A 13,996-nucleotide genomic window follows, 5' to 3' on the forward strand; every position below is an offset into this window, starting at 1 on the left:
TCATGGCAGGTGCTTGCAGCTGGAAGAATCTATCAGTTGCCAGGGTCCAGATGTACTTAGATGACTACCCACCAGGTTCCAGCACCTACCATCTTGATTCTTATCTGGGGCAATGACTGGTCAGGCTAGAGATGAGAAAATGAGCCTGAATTCAACTTCTGAATTCTAGTAGGGAATGTATATTTAGCCAGTGACTCACTGACCTGCATCAGCTAACACAAAGAATAGTTTGAAATGGGCACAGGCATCACCTTACTTGAGTTTCATTTAATATTAATAAAATGTTTCAACCATACTGTACCAAAAGCTCTCTGTTTGCAGAACAGAATGTTACTCTGGAAAAGGGCAAATGCTACTACTAAATATTTAACCATTTTACTGCAAATATGTGTGGAGTAAATCTCTCTTCAGCACTGTGCTCAGTCTATCAGAGTTGCCACATAATTCTTGGCGCTATTTTTTGGGTCATGACATCTTCCCTGACTTTGTCCCTTCTGACTGGCATTAAGGTCAGTGGTGGACCAGGTGCAAATCTGTGCTGTTCAGTTTCTGCATGTGGAATGGGGAATGAGTGCCATTTCCCCCTCACCTTAGAAAGCAGAATGATGGGTATCCCTGTCTCTGGTTATCCTTGGCTTATCTTCGACACTCACAGAGTTACCTTTTCTGCAGCAAGCATACCCTTATTATTATTTATTTTCTAAACTGCCCAATAGCCAAAGCTCTGGGGAGGGGTGTCACAACAATTCATAAAAAACACAGAAACCACAATCCAATAAAGAAGAATAATCTTCCTGATATGCACAATTTAAAACAATGTAAGCATTCAAATGTTTTTTTTTTCTCTACTAGATTGACATCAAAACCTTCTCCCATTAAATGCCTCCTGCTGCCTCAAATAAAAGAATGGCATTAGCTGGGTGCAGAAAAGATAGCAAAACTGGCCTTAGTGGGGAAACGATTCTGCAGTGTGAGGGCACCACTAACAAGGCGCATACCCCCCTTTGCCACTCTCCCAACTTTTAGGGATCTCCTCATGCAGTGGACTGCAGTTTCCCAACCAGAACATACTGACTGGGGATGATGAGAGTTGTATTCCAGTGCATCTGGAGGGCACCCACTTGGGGAGGTCGTTTTATGCTTTATGCAAGGTGAAGGGCTCCAATGACAACAGCCTCTCTTATTTTCCCAGTGCAATCCTACGCACACCCATTCGGACGTACGCCCCCCCCCCCCCCCAGCACGTGTGTATAAAGGATCACCGCCTTCTCTGGCGCATGTTCCGGATTTTCATCCCGCGTGCTCTTCCAACCCCTGGGCATATCTTGCAAAGCTGCTGAGGCCCTTTGGGGAGCCGATTAGGGCAACGGGTGAGGTGGGGCAAGCGCTGGGACCCCCCAAGGGCGCTCGCTCAGCCAGGCCCGCAGGAAAGGAAGAGCGGCATGCTCTTCCGCACACACGCCCCCTCCCCGCAGGCCTCTCCGTGCCTCCAGTCTGGAGCAAGCCCCGCGGAGTCCTGCGCGCGTCGAGCTGCAGCCTGACGGTGCCTCTTCCAGCTGGGGAGCCCCCCTACGCACGCGTGGCGCGCCCCCCGCGGCGGCCGGGCGGCTCTGGGGACCTCCCCTCCGGCCCCGGCCCTCCTTCGCCCCGCCCCGCCCCGCCTCGCCTCGCAAGACACCGTCGCCTCCGCGCCGTGCACGAGGGGAGGGGACCGAGGGGGCCGGCGCTCGCCTTAAGCCGCAGAAAGAGAGGAGGAGGCGGCGGCGGCGGCGGCGGAGGAGGAGGAGGAGGAGGAGGAGGAGGGAGCAGGAGAGCCGGCGAGCTGCTGCCCGGCCGCCCGCCCGGGCCCGAGCGCCTCCATCACCCGGCGAGCCCAGCCAGCGCGGCGATACCCTGGACAGCGCCCCGCGTCCTCCGCAGCGAGCAGAGCGCGCCCTCCCAGCGCCCCCTGCAAGATGGTGAGTGGAGGGCCAGACTGTCGCTGGCGCGCCTGGCGACAGCCGCTTCTCTTTCGACGAGGACGAGGCGCTACATCCCTGCGGGCGCGGGGAGGCGGCGGCGGCGGCCAGGGAGCACTTCGGTCAGGGCTGCCGCCTTCCATTGTGCGCGGTGCGGGAAGGAGAGGAAGCGAGGCGAGCCCTCTGTGTCCAGCCCTCCCCTCACTTGCGCCCACCCACATGGGGGTCTTTTCCCCTTCCCTTCCACTGCCACAGCGTTTACTCTGTGCGTGCACACACGCGCGCGCACCCGCACACACGCACGCACGCACGGAGCGCTCATTCCTCCCTAGACGTGACCTTAGCGCAAAAGACGAGCGCTCTCGCTGTCAAACACACACACGGACACCATATTCGCTTTCACACGCCCACCCCGCGCCGGCCCCTTATTTGCATTCACACACGATCCCCTGCTCTCAGATGCACACAAATCCTTTCCCCACATTCCTGTGCAAGACTCCCCACCTCACGCCCATGTGTTCTCCCTCGTACACTGTAGCACGTTATAGGATCATCACATACCAGAATCTTATTCACACAAGGATGGACTCCCGCATACTAGCTCTCACACACACCTGTGCAAATACCACAGGTTTTTCACTCAGAGTTGCACAAAACGAGCCTCTTCCTACGCAGACACCTGATTCCATTCTTTCCCTGTCACAAACACACTGCCATACCTACTATGTCCGGCTTTCCCAAACTACTGCCTTCCAGATGTTTGGATTACAGCTCCCAGCATTCTTGGCATTAGCCATGCTGGCTGGAACTGATGGGAGTGAAGTCCAAAGCATGTGCAGAGCACTGCTGTGTCTTTACACACTTGTACAAAGCCAGTTAGGATGCTTACCTGGGCAAGGTGTTTATCCTTCCATTGCCTTGCCTTTGTCACAGAATGGGGTTTTTTTTTGGGGGGGGGTGTCTGTCTAATGTTATTGTCTACTGTTTGTCACCATGCCATGCCTCCCCAATGCTTCTTCCATCCTCTTTTGACCACGCACAGACCCAAACAAACAGTTAAGGAGAAAGAGATGCAATAGCTACACAAGACCCTCTGATAATTGGTAGTGCTAGGAAGGTCCAACTCCTTTACACACAAACGCCGCTCTCTTTCATACACAAAATTTCCAGAGGCAGATTTCTGTTAGTCCTTTTCAACAAAAGGGGAAAAAACCCAAACCACAAAACCTTAAAGACAAAAGCCTTTATTCAGGCATTAACTTGCTTGGACTAAAGTCCACTTGTGTCTGATGCATGAAGTATTAACTTCGTATTGGCAGATTTATGTGAACAGGCTTGGGGTAAGGGGGGGTTGCCAATGAGATGGTCAGAGGGAACTGAAATGCAAAAAGTACAGTGAGAATTATGTTGTTGGATGATAACACCACATCCATTATAATCACACCCTTCTCATTAATGCACCTGCACAGTCCTTCCCTCCAGCACACCCACAAATGCCACATGGTTGGTGCTTGCTCTCTGTATAGCTAACAAATGCTCCACACATACCGACATTATTTTATCATCTCTTCAATAACCAAGGCTTCCATGCACACACCAAAATACATGCCCTATTCTTATCCATATATAGGGATTTAAAAAATAGATCCAGAGATTCACAATGGTTTCTTTCGCAGACAGGCCATCACTAAGAGAGCCAGTGTGGCACAGTGGTTAAGAGGACTCAGCTGGGACTCAGGAAAGACCTGGGTTCCAGTTCCATCCCAGCCATAAAGCCCACTTGGTAACTTTGGGCCAGTCACTGTCAGATAGCCTAACCTCCCTCACAGGGTTGTTGTTGCTGTGTGAATGAAATGGAGATAAGGAGAACCTTGTAAACCTTTTTGGGTTTCTCTGAAGAGGAAGAAATATGGAATAATATTAAGAAGAAGAAGAAACAGAAGTTCCTGATTCTGAGATGAGCATAAAGAATTTATTGTTTCTGGATACATTGTTGACAATTAGTATTCCAGTTTCATGACCATTGTTCAGATTGTATGAGGCATCTCCTGCCTGTGCAGAAATGTTTAAAAATGCTTAATAGAATACCCTTCAGCATTGCAAGCAATACTTACACCATATAAATAAAAAAGAATAATCCAACATATTAACCTTTTGGTACAAATGCGGGGTTTACTTTTGAAAAGCCATTATCTGATATGTCAGACTGGAATAAAGCCGAGACTACTTACTGAGCTTTTCTCCTTTGACAGTAACAAAATTTATCTTGGATTTAGATTTCTTTGCTAGTTATTGAAAGGAACAGTAACCTGCACATAATGAGAGAAACCTGCAAAATCTATTATCCACAATTAATTAAATTAATCAGTATTGCAACTGTCATATCATATATGCAATCAGAACAGAGGGGGAAGAGGAAAAATAAAATACAGGTTGTACAGAAAGAAAGGAGGAAAGAAAGATTTTATTGCTTAGGTAGAATGAGATGAAGCAAGAGACAATCAGTTAGGTTTTGGAATCACCCAAGATAGGCTGGAGGAAACCACTTTTGCAAGGAAGAGCCCCCCTTCATCAAGCAGCTACTCTCCAGGGGGCATATTCTTATGCATGAATGCAGGGGTTTGATTTTTGTTTTTTAATAGGTGGCTGTTGCTTTCATGAAAAATTCAAACTTGCAGAATATTTTAGTTTGTTTGCCCATAGCCTGTGAGGTTGTGAATGAAAAACTTTGTCAAGCATATTCCTTTGGGTTTTATAAATAAAAAAATAAATGTATCTGTGTGAGAAAACAAAAAAGGGAAATGATGGGAGAGTTTTAGCTAGGACTATCAGTCAGTTTACAGATGAGAAAGTGAGGAGCACGGTGTCTTAGTCACTAACCCAAATCTCAGTAAAGTGTTTGTGGGCATGTTGGTAGTAACAGCTAGTGAGGCTGGCTGTCCCATAGGTTCCCAAGGCGTGCACTAATGGAAGCGTGCAGTTAATTATGTGTGATATAATTAACACCCAGATGAACATAATCAGGGAACAGAACTGCTACTGAGAAATTCTTGTTAAGCCGTAATGAAACCTCTGACTTGCTGCACTTAGTCTGACTTCAATGCATATATGAGGTACTCTTGGGGAAATTATACTGTATTTTGAGCAACACGTATATTTTTCAACATTTGTGACTTATCTGAAGAGTGTACTTATACTCTGTTACTTATGTACAAATGAAATAATACATAAAAGTATAATTTCATGCTCAGAGTATCAGTTCACATTTGAACAATATTTGGATGTTTCCTTGAATAGCTGGCTATAGTTTCCAGGTAATGTGGAAATAAAATAAAATCAGACATCCCATCTTTAAAAAATGACCCAAACATAATTATATAAAACTAAAAATGTTGTGTGAAGTTTAGGTCATGCTGTCTGAAGTTGGGCAAAGTTCTAATTAGATTACCAAGGCAAATTTCATAAAGTATTTTGAATTGCAGGTATTTGTGTTTAAAATTATTTTTAAATTGACTTAAGCTCTAACATTAACCTTACATCCAAATCATATCTATATGTAACAGCATGGTTTTTGTTCACATGTTTTGATCTGAGTTTTTAAAAATGGGGTAGGGGAACCTGCATTCTCCTGCTCTTCTGGACCACAACTTCCATCATTCCTGACCATTGCCACAATGGCTGGGGCTCATAGGAGTTGCAGTCAAAAATAACTGGCAGGTACCTGTATAACCCATTTGAGAAAATCATTGCAGAAACTGACACAAACCTACTTTTACACTGAGACATGTATGTCTCCTAACTGCTAATTAAATGACAAGTGAGTTCCTAGGAGCTGTAATTCTGTGACAGATACCAGATTTCAATGCAGCGGAATGTGACACAGATAGAAATATAAATAAAAATGTATGCTTTGGAATGTGGGCCATCCCACATACTGATCCATGTCTACTGGAAGAAGTAAGGAGACAGTCTTTGAGTTTCTTCCTTACACATCCGTTCCCTGTATCTCTTGAATAGTTGTTTTGGGGCCCCAAGGGACCCTTCAGAGCAGAATGAGAGGAGATGCAGGGAGAGAGCAAATGGGGAAAGGTTGACTCCCTGCCCCTACTGCTTCTGGTGAGGAGCCTTCCAGGAATGGAAGACGTTCTTCCTTTCATGAAATAGCTAACCTGTATTTCACCCAGTGGAGTAGGCTATTGAAATCAGTGAAACAAGTTAAATTAAATTTATTCTATTTATTTATTGTAAGCCATTCCAAGATGTTCTGGAGGGGATGGGATAGAAAGGCTTTTAATAAATTAATTAAAATTAATCATACACTTTTGTTAGTCACCAAAATTGGTGGGGTATGTTAATCATGGATAACATAACTCTCATGTGATAGTAGTGAGTCTGAGCTATACTTATTTGTTTATTATATTTCTACACCACCAATCATCCAGAGGCTCCCTGGATGGTTCACATTACTAAGTCTGGAACTAACCCTTTGGAAAGCTAATGCTGTTACTTAAAATGGTAGTTATGCCTTTAGGGTCAAGGATCCAGTAAATGTATCCTATTGGAAATAACCCAAAATAATTGGAAAGTTAGGTACACTTTCTGCACTAAATAGCTGTCACATATATGGATTGTGTTGTAATTGCACAGTAAGATTAGTAATGTTTTCACACCATTTATTTTTTATATATAGTACTACAAGGCATTTGTGGCAATTCCAGTTTGTTTTTCAGTCCTGTCCTACCATGCAAATCATTTAGAAGGAATAGGATTTTGTTATGTTTGCAGAATATGCTCCTTCTTAATAATTCAAGTTCTCAGCTGCAGATAAGATTTATTGTTTGTTCTGAGCCATGAGTCTGATTTGGAAAGCTTTGCACCAGCCTTGCCTCTTTTTAAGATCAAATTATCGATTTAGAACAGTGGTTTTCAAGCACCGGTCCACAGACTGGCATGGGTCCACAGGAGATTTCCTGCTGGTCCATGAGAAGGGACCTGTTTGCCAAGGACCAGCACAGGGGTAGGCTGTGCTCCACCACCTCTTTCTCAGTTGGCATCGTGCTTGTGGGGGTGTGCCAGTTCTGGGAGGGGGGCAGGGAGAGATGACAGGGAGAGATGACTCAGTGGGAGCTGGCTGGGACCCACACTGTGCCAATTTCAACATTTTTACATGTCTGACAGTTTTTCCAAAAGTAATGGAAAAGTCAATATATATGCTTCCATAAAAGAAACCTTAGATCTTTCTTTTTTGACTGGTTTCTTTTCAGATATTTTCCCCCCTTTATTTTTTCCCTTAAAATTGTACAAATTGTTCTCAGGAAAGGGTTCAGCCTTATGCCTGCTGAATAGTTCTAGAGAAGTCAGACACTGGTTTGCTATTTTGTGATGTTCTGGTTAGTCCTTTTGAATGTTTTTCTACAACCAACACTATAGTAGCAAAAGTGTGCAAAGTTCTTTACATTGTAAAGTTGACAGATACAATCTAAACATTGCCACAGGGAAATAAAAGCAGCAGAAGACTTTGCACTTGTTGCAGTTAAACATACTTTGCTTAGTTTGAAAAGCTGAGCATGTGAGTTGCCTCCGAAGGTTACACTTTCCATTTTAATGAAATAGTTTTGTTAAGCTGTGACTTAACTATGCTACTTATGGACTTTCCTGAGAACATTTTTAAGTCAAATTTTATGTAAGTCAAATCACATATATAAATACATATGTTGTATTTAACATGAGTAACCCAAATGTTTGTCTTCATATCTGTAAATAGTTTATTTTTATGTGCATATAAAACACTTTAACACTTGCATATACAGTTGGCCCTTGTGGGGGTTAGGTGTGCATGAGAGTGGAAAAAGTGGGAATATCTGTAGCTCCTCCCCGGCATCTTAACTCTTAATACTGTTAACCATACATGTACTGGATTGCTTCTTTCTCATACCTTGGTCTTCATTAAGCAGGGCTTCTCTTCTTCATTCTTATATTCTTATTCCCCAGACTCCCTTTAACTTACAATTGCCTCCTCCTTGCACCAAGGAAATTCAGAAGATATTTCTCTGTCCTGATTGGTGGGTCAAGAAGACATATGTGGAAAGCCCTCCTTCACTCCCCTTTCACTTCCTCTCTCTATGGTGAGGAAAATTTTCTGCAGTAAGTTGCAAAACTCCAAAAGTTACTGGAAACCATTTGTCTTTAATTTGAATTTTTAAATTAATAAGCTTTATGGCAGTTCCTTCATAAGTACAGATGTTCATCATTTGGAAGTTCATAACCTGGGGACTGCCTGTATTTCTTTATCTCCTCTGTCCTCTTTTTCTCTTCACAAGTTTTCACAGGGCCATTTTGTAAATGTTTTCAACAGCCTATGCAACTGTGCTTGCAAATGTGGGCTTAAGTAAGCAAATTTAGGCTCAACTAGCTTTAATTGATGAAGAATGGGTTACTTTTCCAGAATTAATTTTATCTACTCAAGAAGCACTTGATATCTGATCCTCTGCCACCAACACCTTTCCCACACATGCATTTTTCATGGCCAGAATTAAATAGATAGAACGACTTTGTTTCCTACAATCTCTGCTGCAAAGCCTGAACAAAATCCTTGCAGGGAGCATTATACTGGCAGCTAGTGAATGACTGGCACAAACCTTAAAATGGGGGGTGGAAAAAATACTGCTTCGGGGAATTAGCATTCCCTTCATCATCAGAATGCAAATTCCAAATAATGGAACTCACACCAGGTTTGCTTTCTAGTTACATGTTAAGTAATGATTTGATTAGTTGTGTAGGAAGTCAAATACATTTTTCTACTACATTAAAAAAAGGTTTGATTGTCATTAATGACCTTGCATTGATGCAAAACTATATTTTATTAAGCCAAATATTTTGTACAAAGGAAGAAGTATTTTAAAGGTTACAAGACTGATATGCTGTTTTTACGCAAATACAATCCTATCAAACTTGCTGAATTTCCATATTTAGATAGATTGTGACCTTGGGTCATAGTTCACAACACATGAATTAAATTGAAAAGCCACATTACCTTCTACAATACCCCCCCTTGCTTCATGTGTTTCCCCCCTCCTACTGGATGGAGCTCCACACCAGTTTCTTGGCCAAACATAGCCCCTGCTACGATCCCCAAAGATACTGTTTTATGATAACAACACCTCCAAGTGCAAATAGGTGAAAGAGGCATGATTTTCAGCAGGAGATCTGTGTAAGGTCCTGATCCAGATGCCAGTTTATGCATGATTATTGCAATATTAGTTTGGCCCCCAGGAACTACTTTATTTTATTTTATTTTATTTTATTTTATTTTATTTTATTTTATTTTATTTTAATTTAATTTAATTTAATTTAATTTAATTTAATTTAATTTAATTTAATTTAATTTAATTTAATTTTATTTATTTATTTATTTATTTATTTATTTATTTATTTATTTATTTATTTATTTATTTATTTAGGGGACTTCTATGCCGCCCCATTCGGCAAAGCCTCGGGGCGGCTCACAAACCATAAATAAATAGAATCCAATAAAACAATATAAATTAAGTTGCCCTGGCCAAAGAATAAAATGAATAAATAATATTAACAATTAAAATAACATTTGAATAAAAAGGTCTTTGCCTGGCGCCGAAAAACAAATAACGACGGTGCCAGGCGGACCTCTCTGGGGAGCGCATTCCATAGTTTAGGAAACACATATTAATGCAAATTAACGCAAATTAACATTCCAGTTACACTAATGCAATAGGTAGTGTCTCAGCATGACGGAAGCTCTTAATGATGTGATGGAAGCGTTTGCAAGACTCTCCTAACTTTCTAGGGCTGCAAGTCTGCTGGGTCCGAACAGCATGGGAGGCTCGCCGTTGCTGAAGAAGGGAACTGGAAAGCTCTGGCATGTGCACACGGAGTTTCTTGGATCCCCCCTGCCCCCACTCCCCCACCCCCGATTTTGGACCAGTCCTCTATTTGATGAATTTTAGCCAAACGTTTACATCTGTTAGGCAAGCAACAAATTACATTTGTGCATAGAGCAAGCTCTGCAATGTGGTGATACAGTATAATATAAGAGGACTGGAACTAGGGGAAGAAAATCCTTTAAGATCCTTCCTAGCAATAACAGGAGGAACAGTTCCCGATACATTAATCCCGGGCTTGGGGACACATTGTTACACTGCAGGCAACTGGGATTGCAACCAAGAAACTTACTCCTTAAACAAAGAGTCGCCTTTGTATTAAGGCCAGACTGGGAACTGCTGAAAGACTGAAGGCATTCTATCCTTTCTCCTCTCCTCTGTTCTTAAAAGGTCCATTTCCAAACTAGTGCTGATATTCTGTGCACACACTGTGTTTCCTGGAGTGTCTGAAGTGCGTTAAAATGAAAGGGGGCCAGGGGAATCCTCTGGTGTCACATGCTTCCCTGCTTCTGCTTTCATTCAGCTGAAGACGAAATGAGTGGGCACATTCATGCACAACTCCAGCCCACCCGGTTTATAGCCAGGTTGGCTGGCTGTTCCCTAAACAAGCCACAATGCACCCAACAGGTAAGCGGGCTCTTCCTTCCCCTTGAGGACTCCCGCAGGTACCCCAGTGACGTTGCTGCAAAACCACTTTGTGTCCCCCCTCCCCTCATGATCCAGTTTCCACTCACCACAGCTTGGCACCTTAACTTTTTATTTTTCTGAGGATGGCAAAAGCCGGCGTGAGATCCAACTTGTGAAAACCCTGTTCTGACAGCCACTTTGGATTGCCCGGGCAACACATTAAAGGGCTGTCAGTGGTTGGGAAACCATTATTTAATCCCCTTCTTTGCTACCCTTGCACAAGTGGGGAGGCGAGCTGTTCTGCAAGACCAAAATTGAACCCTTGTCCTAGCACAGCAGATGCCAAACATGAAACTGACCCAAAGAAGTTCCTAATTTGCTTTTCTTTCTTGGTTTCTCTTTCCAGCTGTTAAAAGATGAGCTGTCAGGGACAGCAAAGGCATGACTGAAATTTGGTCATGAAAAGAAGGTGGTGGGATTTACCCTCCCTTGCAGCAAGATCATCCTAATTCTTTTTCTTATTGCACTAACCTGGTCTAAGAATGAGCTCATTTTTCCAGTTGTTCTTTAGACTTGAGGTACTTGGAAACAGGGATGAGTGAGAACCACACCTTTTTAAAAAGGAGCTGCCAGTCTTGTCAAATAGCTGCTGAAATTCTGGTTCCTTTGAGGGGGGGGGGTGTCTTGACAGGGATGTGTGCATTTTTAGCTGCATACATTCTGCAGGGGGTGGGGGTCATGGGGAGACCTTTCCAGGGCTATTACAGCACATACCCTGCAAGACATTCAACAGGTGAGGCTTCCAGTTGGTGGACCCTTGAAACTGCTTCCCTCTGCAGTTGCTCCAATGCAACATTTAAAAAAAGAAACTATTTTAAAATATGTTTTCCAATCACTAACAGGCACTATGGTGCCCCACTTGGGCCCCTGTAGGGATTGCCTTGCCAGTGTGTGTCAAAATGAGGTTCACAAAAGCAGCTGGCTTGGCCAGCTGAAAAAAAAAGTGGGGGATAAGGCTACGGTTTGGGAGCAAAAAAGCAAGCGGTGAAAGGCTTTTGCTTCTCATGCCGCATGAGTCACTGGCTGGGTCAGAGGACACAACAACCCATTTTGGGTACACCAAGCCCTGCTGCAGCCCATGGGTTGTCGGGGTGATTTGCTGGCCTTGGTCTGGGTTCACAGGACCGAGCAACCTATCTGGGTGATGGATTGCCATGTTGTGCAAACCCAATCAGTGCATGCATTCACATGTCACACCAGCCTGAGCACACAGTGGGATGTTCTTTCCCTCTCCCCTCCTCTTTAACCCTTGATCCTTCTATGGGTATCTCAGGGACTCCATGGTAGGACCAGTTTGTCTCCTGCTTTTCAGCCTGCTGCAGCTTTGTTATCACTTTTAACTTTCTTCTTCTTGGGTTCTCACATGCCAACTTGGCAGGTGGCTTCTGCATTCCTTGTTTTGACAAATAGCACATAAGATAATTTGTCAGTGATCGGGAACTCTCTTCTTTCATTTATCCTCCTCGCTCACTCTTGACCAGCTTTGAGGGTGTGCAGTTCATGAAGTGTGGCTCCTTTTAAAAGTGACTTTCCCCTCTTTAGGCAGGGTCACCCATATGTTCTCAACAGGGACAGTGATATTCATGATTGAATAATAAGTGAACCCTACCCAGAGAACCACAGCTGTCAACATACCTATTTCTTTTTAAAGGATGCCTCACACTTTTCCATGTTCCCAGGCACCTGGACTCTTGGAAAGAACTGACAAAATCCCGGCCATACGCATTCATGCCTGCATTCACTGGATGCTTTTATATAGCTATTTTTCTTCCCTCCAGCTTCAACCAGTGCATTCTCAGGATCGCACAGGCCCTGGACTGCCTGAGGCTACAAGACTGGTCTGAATCCAGAGGTTGTTTAATAAGGGAGCGGGGGGGGGGGGGGGGAGGATAATTATTTTTAGTCATTTCCCAGGAATATCTTTAGGTACTCTCTCCCAGATAAATCTTCTTTAATTACAAGTTAAGCTGATGTTCCACTATGAAGTAGGTAGAATAGAGTAGGATTACTTTTAAATGGATTTTGTCGATCTGCTTCCCAGGCAGGTTCATTTTGCAACTCTGTATATTTAGTAGGTAGATTCTGGAGAGAAACAACATGTCTCATGCTCAGAAAAGACAGGTGCATGCAAAGGCAAGTTTGGTGGGCGAAAGAAGCAGCTTCTAAGTAGAATGACATGCAAGCCCTTTCTCCAGGGTGTGAGAGTAATAGCTCCCAGGATGCTGGTTAGGATACTGGGCATCCAAAGATAGTGAGTACAGTGAGCCCAAACCCACCTTGTGCATGGCCAGTATGGCTGAACATGCACATGGAAAGATTTCATATAGACTCCAGAGGAAAAGAGATTTCTTTGTGTTTGGTTTTACTTGTTTTTTGAGTTTGTTTTAAGAAGCTGCAGTGTTGCTATTTTGATTCAGCTAAGAGATACTAATAGGCAATAATACCTTAGGATTTTGCCCTGGGTTTTGTTTCTTATATTCCTGCTAATGAATTTTTGTAATGGTATGAATTCTAATCTGTTCTCCTCTGTCCACCAGACAGAGATGATGTGCTTGATGCTTTTGTGAAATAGCTGATAGCTGTGGTTACCCTTCCATTTGTGTTTCCTAGGTGCATTCCATCACTGATAAAACTATGGACAAGATTTATTACTAGAAGATTCATAAGATATACCATCTGGGCCAGAAGTAGTGTCAGTAGAACCTTTTCTATGCGCTAATACAAAAGGACAAACAAGTAGTTCCCATTTTCAGTTCCTCGATCTTCAACTGAAATTGGATTCTGGATTTGGGTCAGAATAGGGTTAGAATTCAAATATGCCTCCTCATATGGGCAAGCAAAAGAATCAGTCCTTAAGAATCACAGATTTTTTGGTCCTTTCCAATGAACTTGGCTGAGGATATTACTATCCAAAACCAAACTTTAACTTTCTGTTATATGGAAAATGGTTCATTAATGCTGCGTTGAGTAAGACCCATAGGGCGCAATGGAGTTTAGTGTTGAGCAGTGCTTCAAAAGGATAGGATGGGCTGAAATGCCATCTCACTTCTTTATCAGGCAAACATTACCAAATATGGCCTAATCATCCTATTTCCTTTTCCCTTCCTCCCACTCTGAAACCATCCTAGACTGGGCAGTATTCTGAGTAAACTTGCACAGGATTGTCCTGCAAAAGCAGTTGGTTAGTTTTAGGCATCTTTTATTAATGTCAGGTTTGCCTCTGTAAGCCTTTCTAGTTCTTGAGCTAGTTCACACCATGTAAAAACCACAGGCTAGTGCAATGTAAAAGATCCAGCGTCGACAATAACTTAGCTAAAGCCAATAAAATCAGTGTTTGGTGTTTAGTTTGCTTGAGGCCTGAATGAACAAGACAATGTTGATGAAGAACATTCTCTATCATCCCATAGTGGGTGGAAGCATGCAGATTTGGACTTC

The 13,996-nt window shown here is 43.3% G+C and overlaps 1 protein-coding gene across 2 annotated transcripts in view; it reads left to right on the forward strand.

The window, feature by feature from the left end:
• The first annotated feature begins 1,817 nt into the window (after positions 1–1,817).
• ELOVL2 (ELOVL fatty acid elongase 2) overlaps positions 1,818–13,996 on the forward strand; it is a 44,009-nt gene continuing 31,830 nt past the window's right edge. For both annotated transcript variants that reach the window (XM_044455811.1, XM_044455812.1), the window contains exon 1: positions 1,818–1,958. Coding sequence is in view for 1 of the 2 variants with exons in the window: in XM_044455812.1 (XP_044311747.1) it covers positions 1,956–1,958 (3 nt within the window). In the remaining variant the exon portion in view is untranslated. The remainder of the gene's footprint in view (positions 1,959–13,996) is intronic.

The sequence above is a fragment of the Varanus komodoensis genome, unplaced genomic scaffold (assembly GCF_004798865.1).
Source record: "Varanus komodoensis strain SLA01 unplaced genomic scaffold, ASM479886v1 scaffold8, whole genome shotgun sequence".
NCBI lineage: Eukaryota > Metazoa > Chordata > Lepidosauria > Squamata > Varanidae > Varanus > Varanus komodoensis.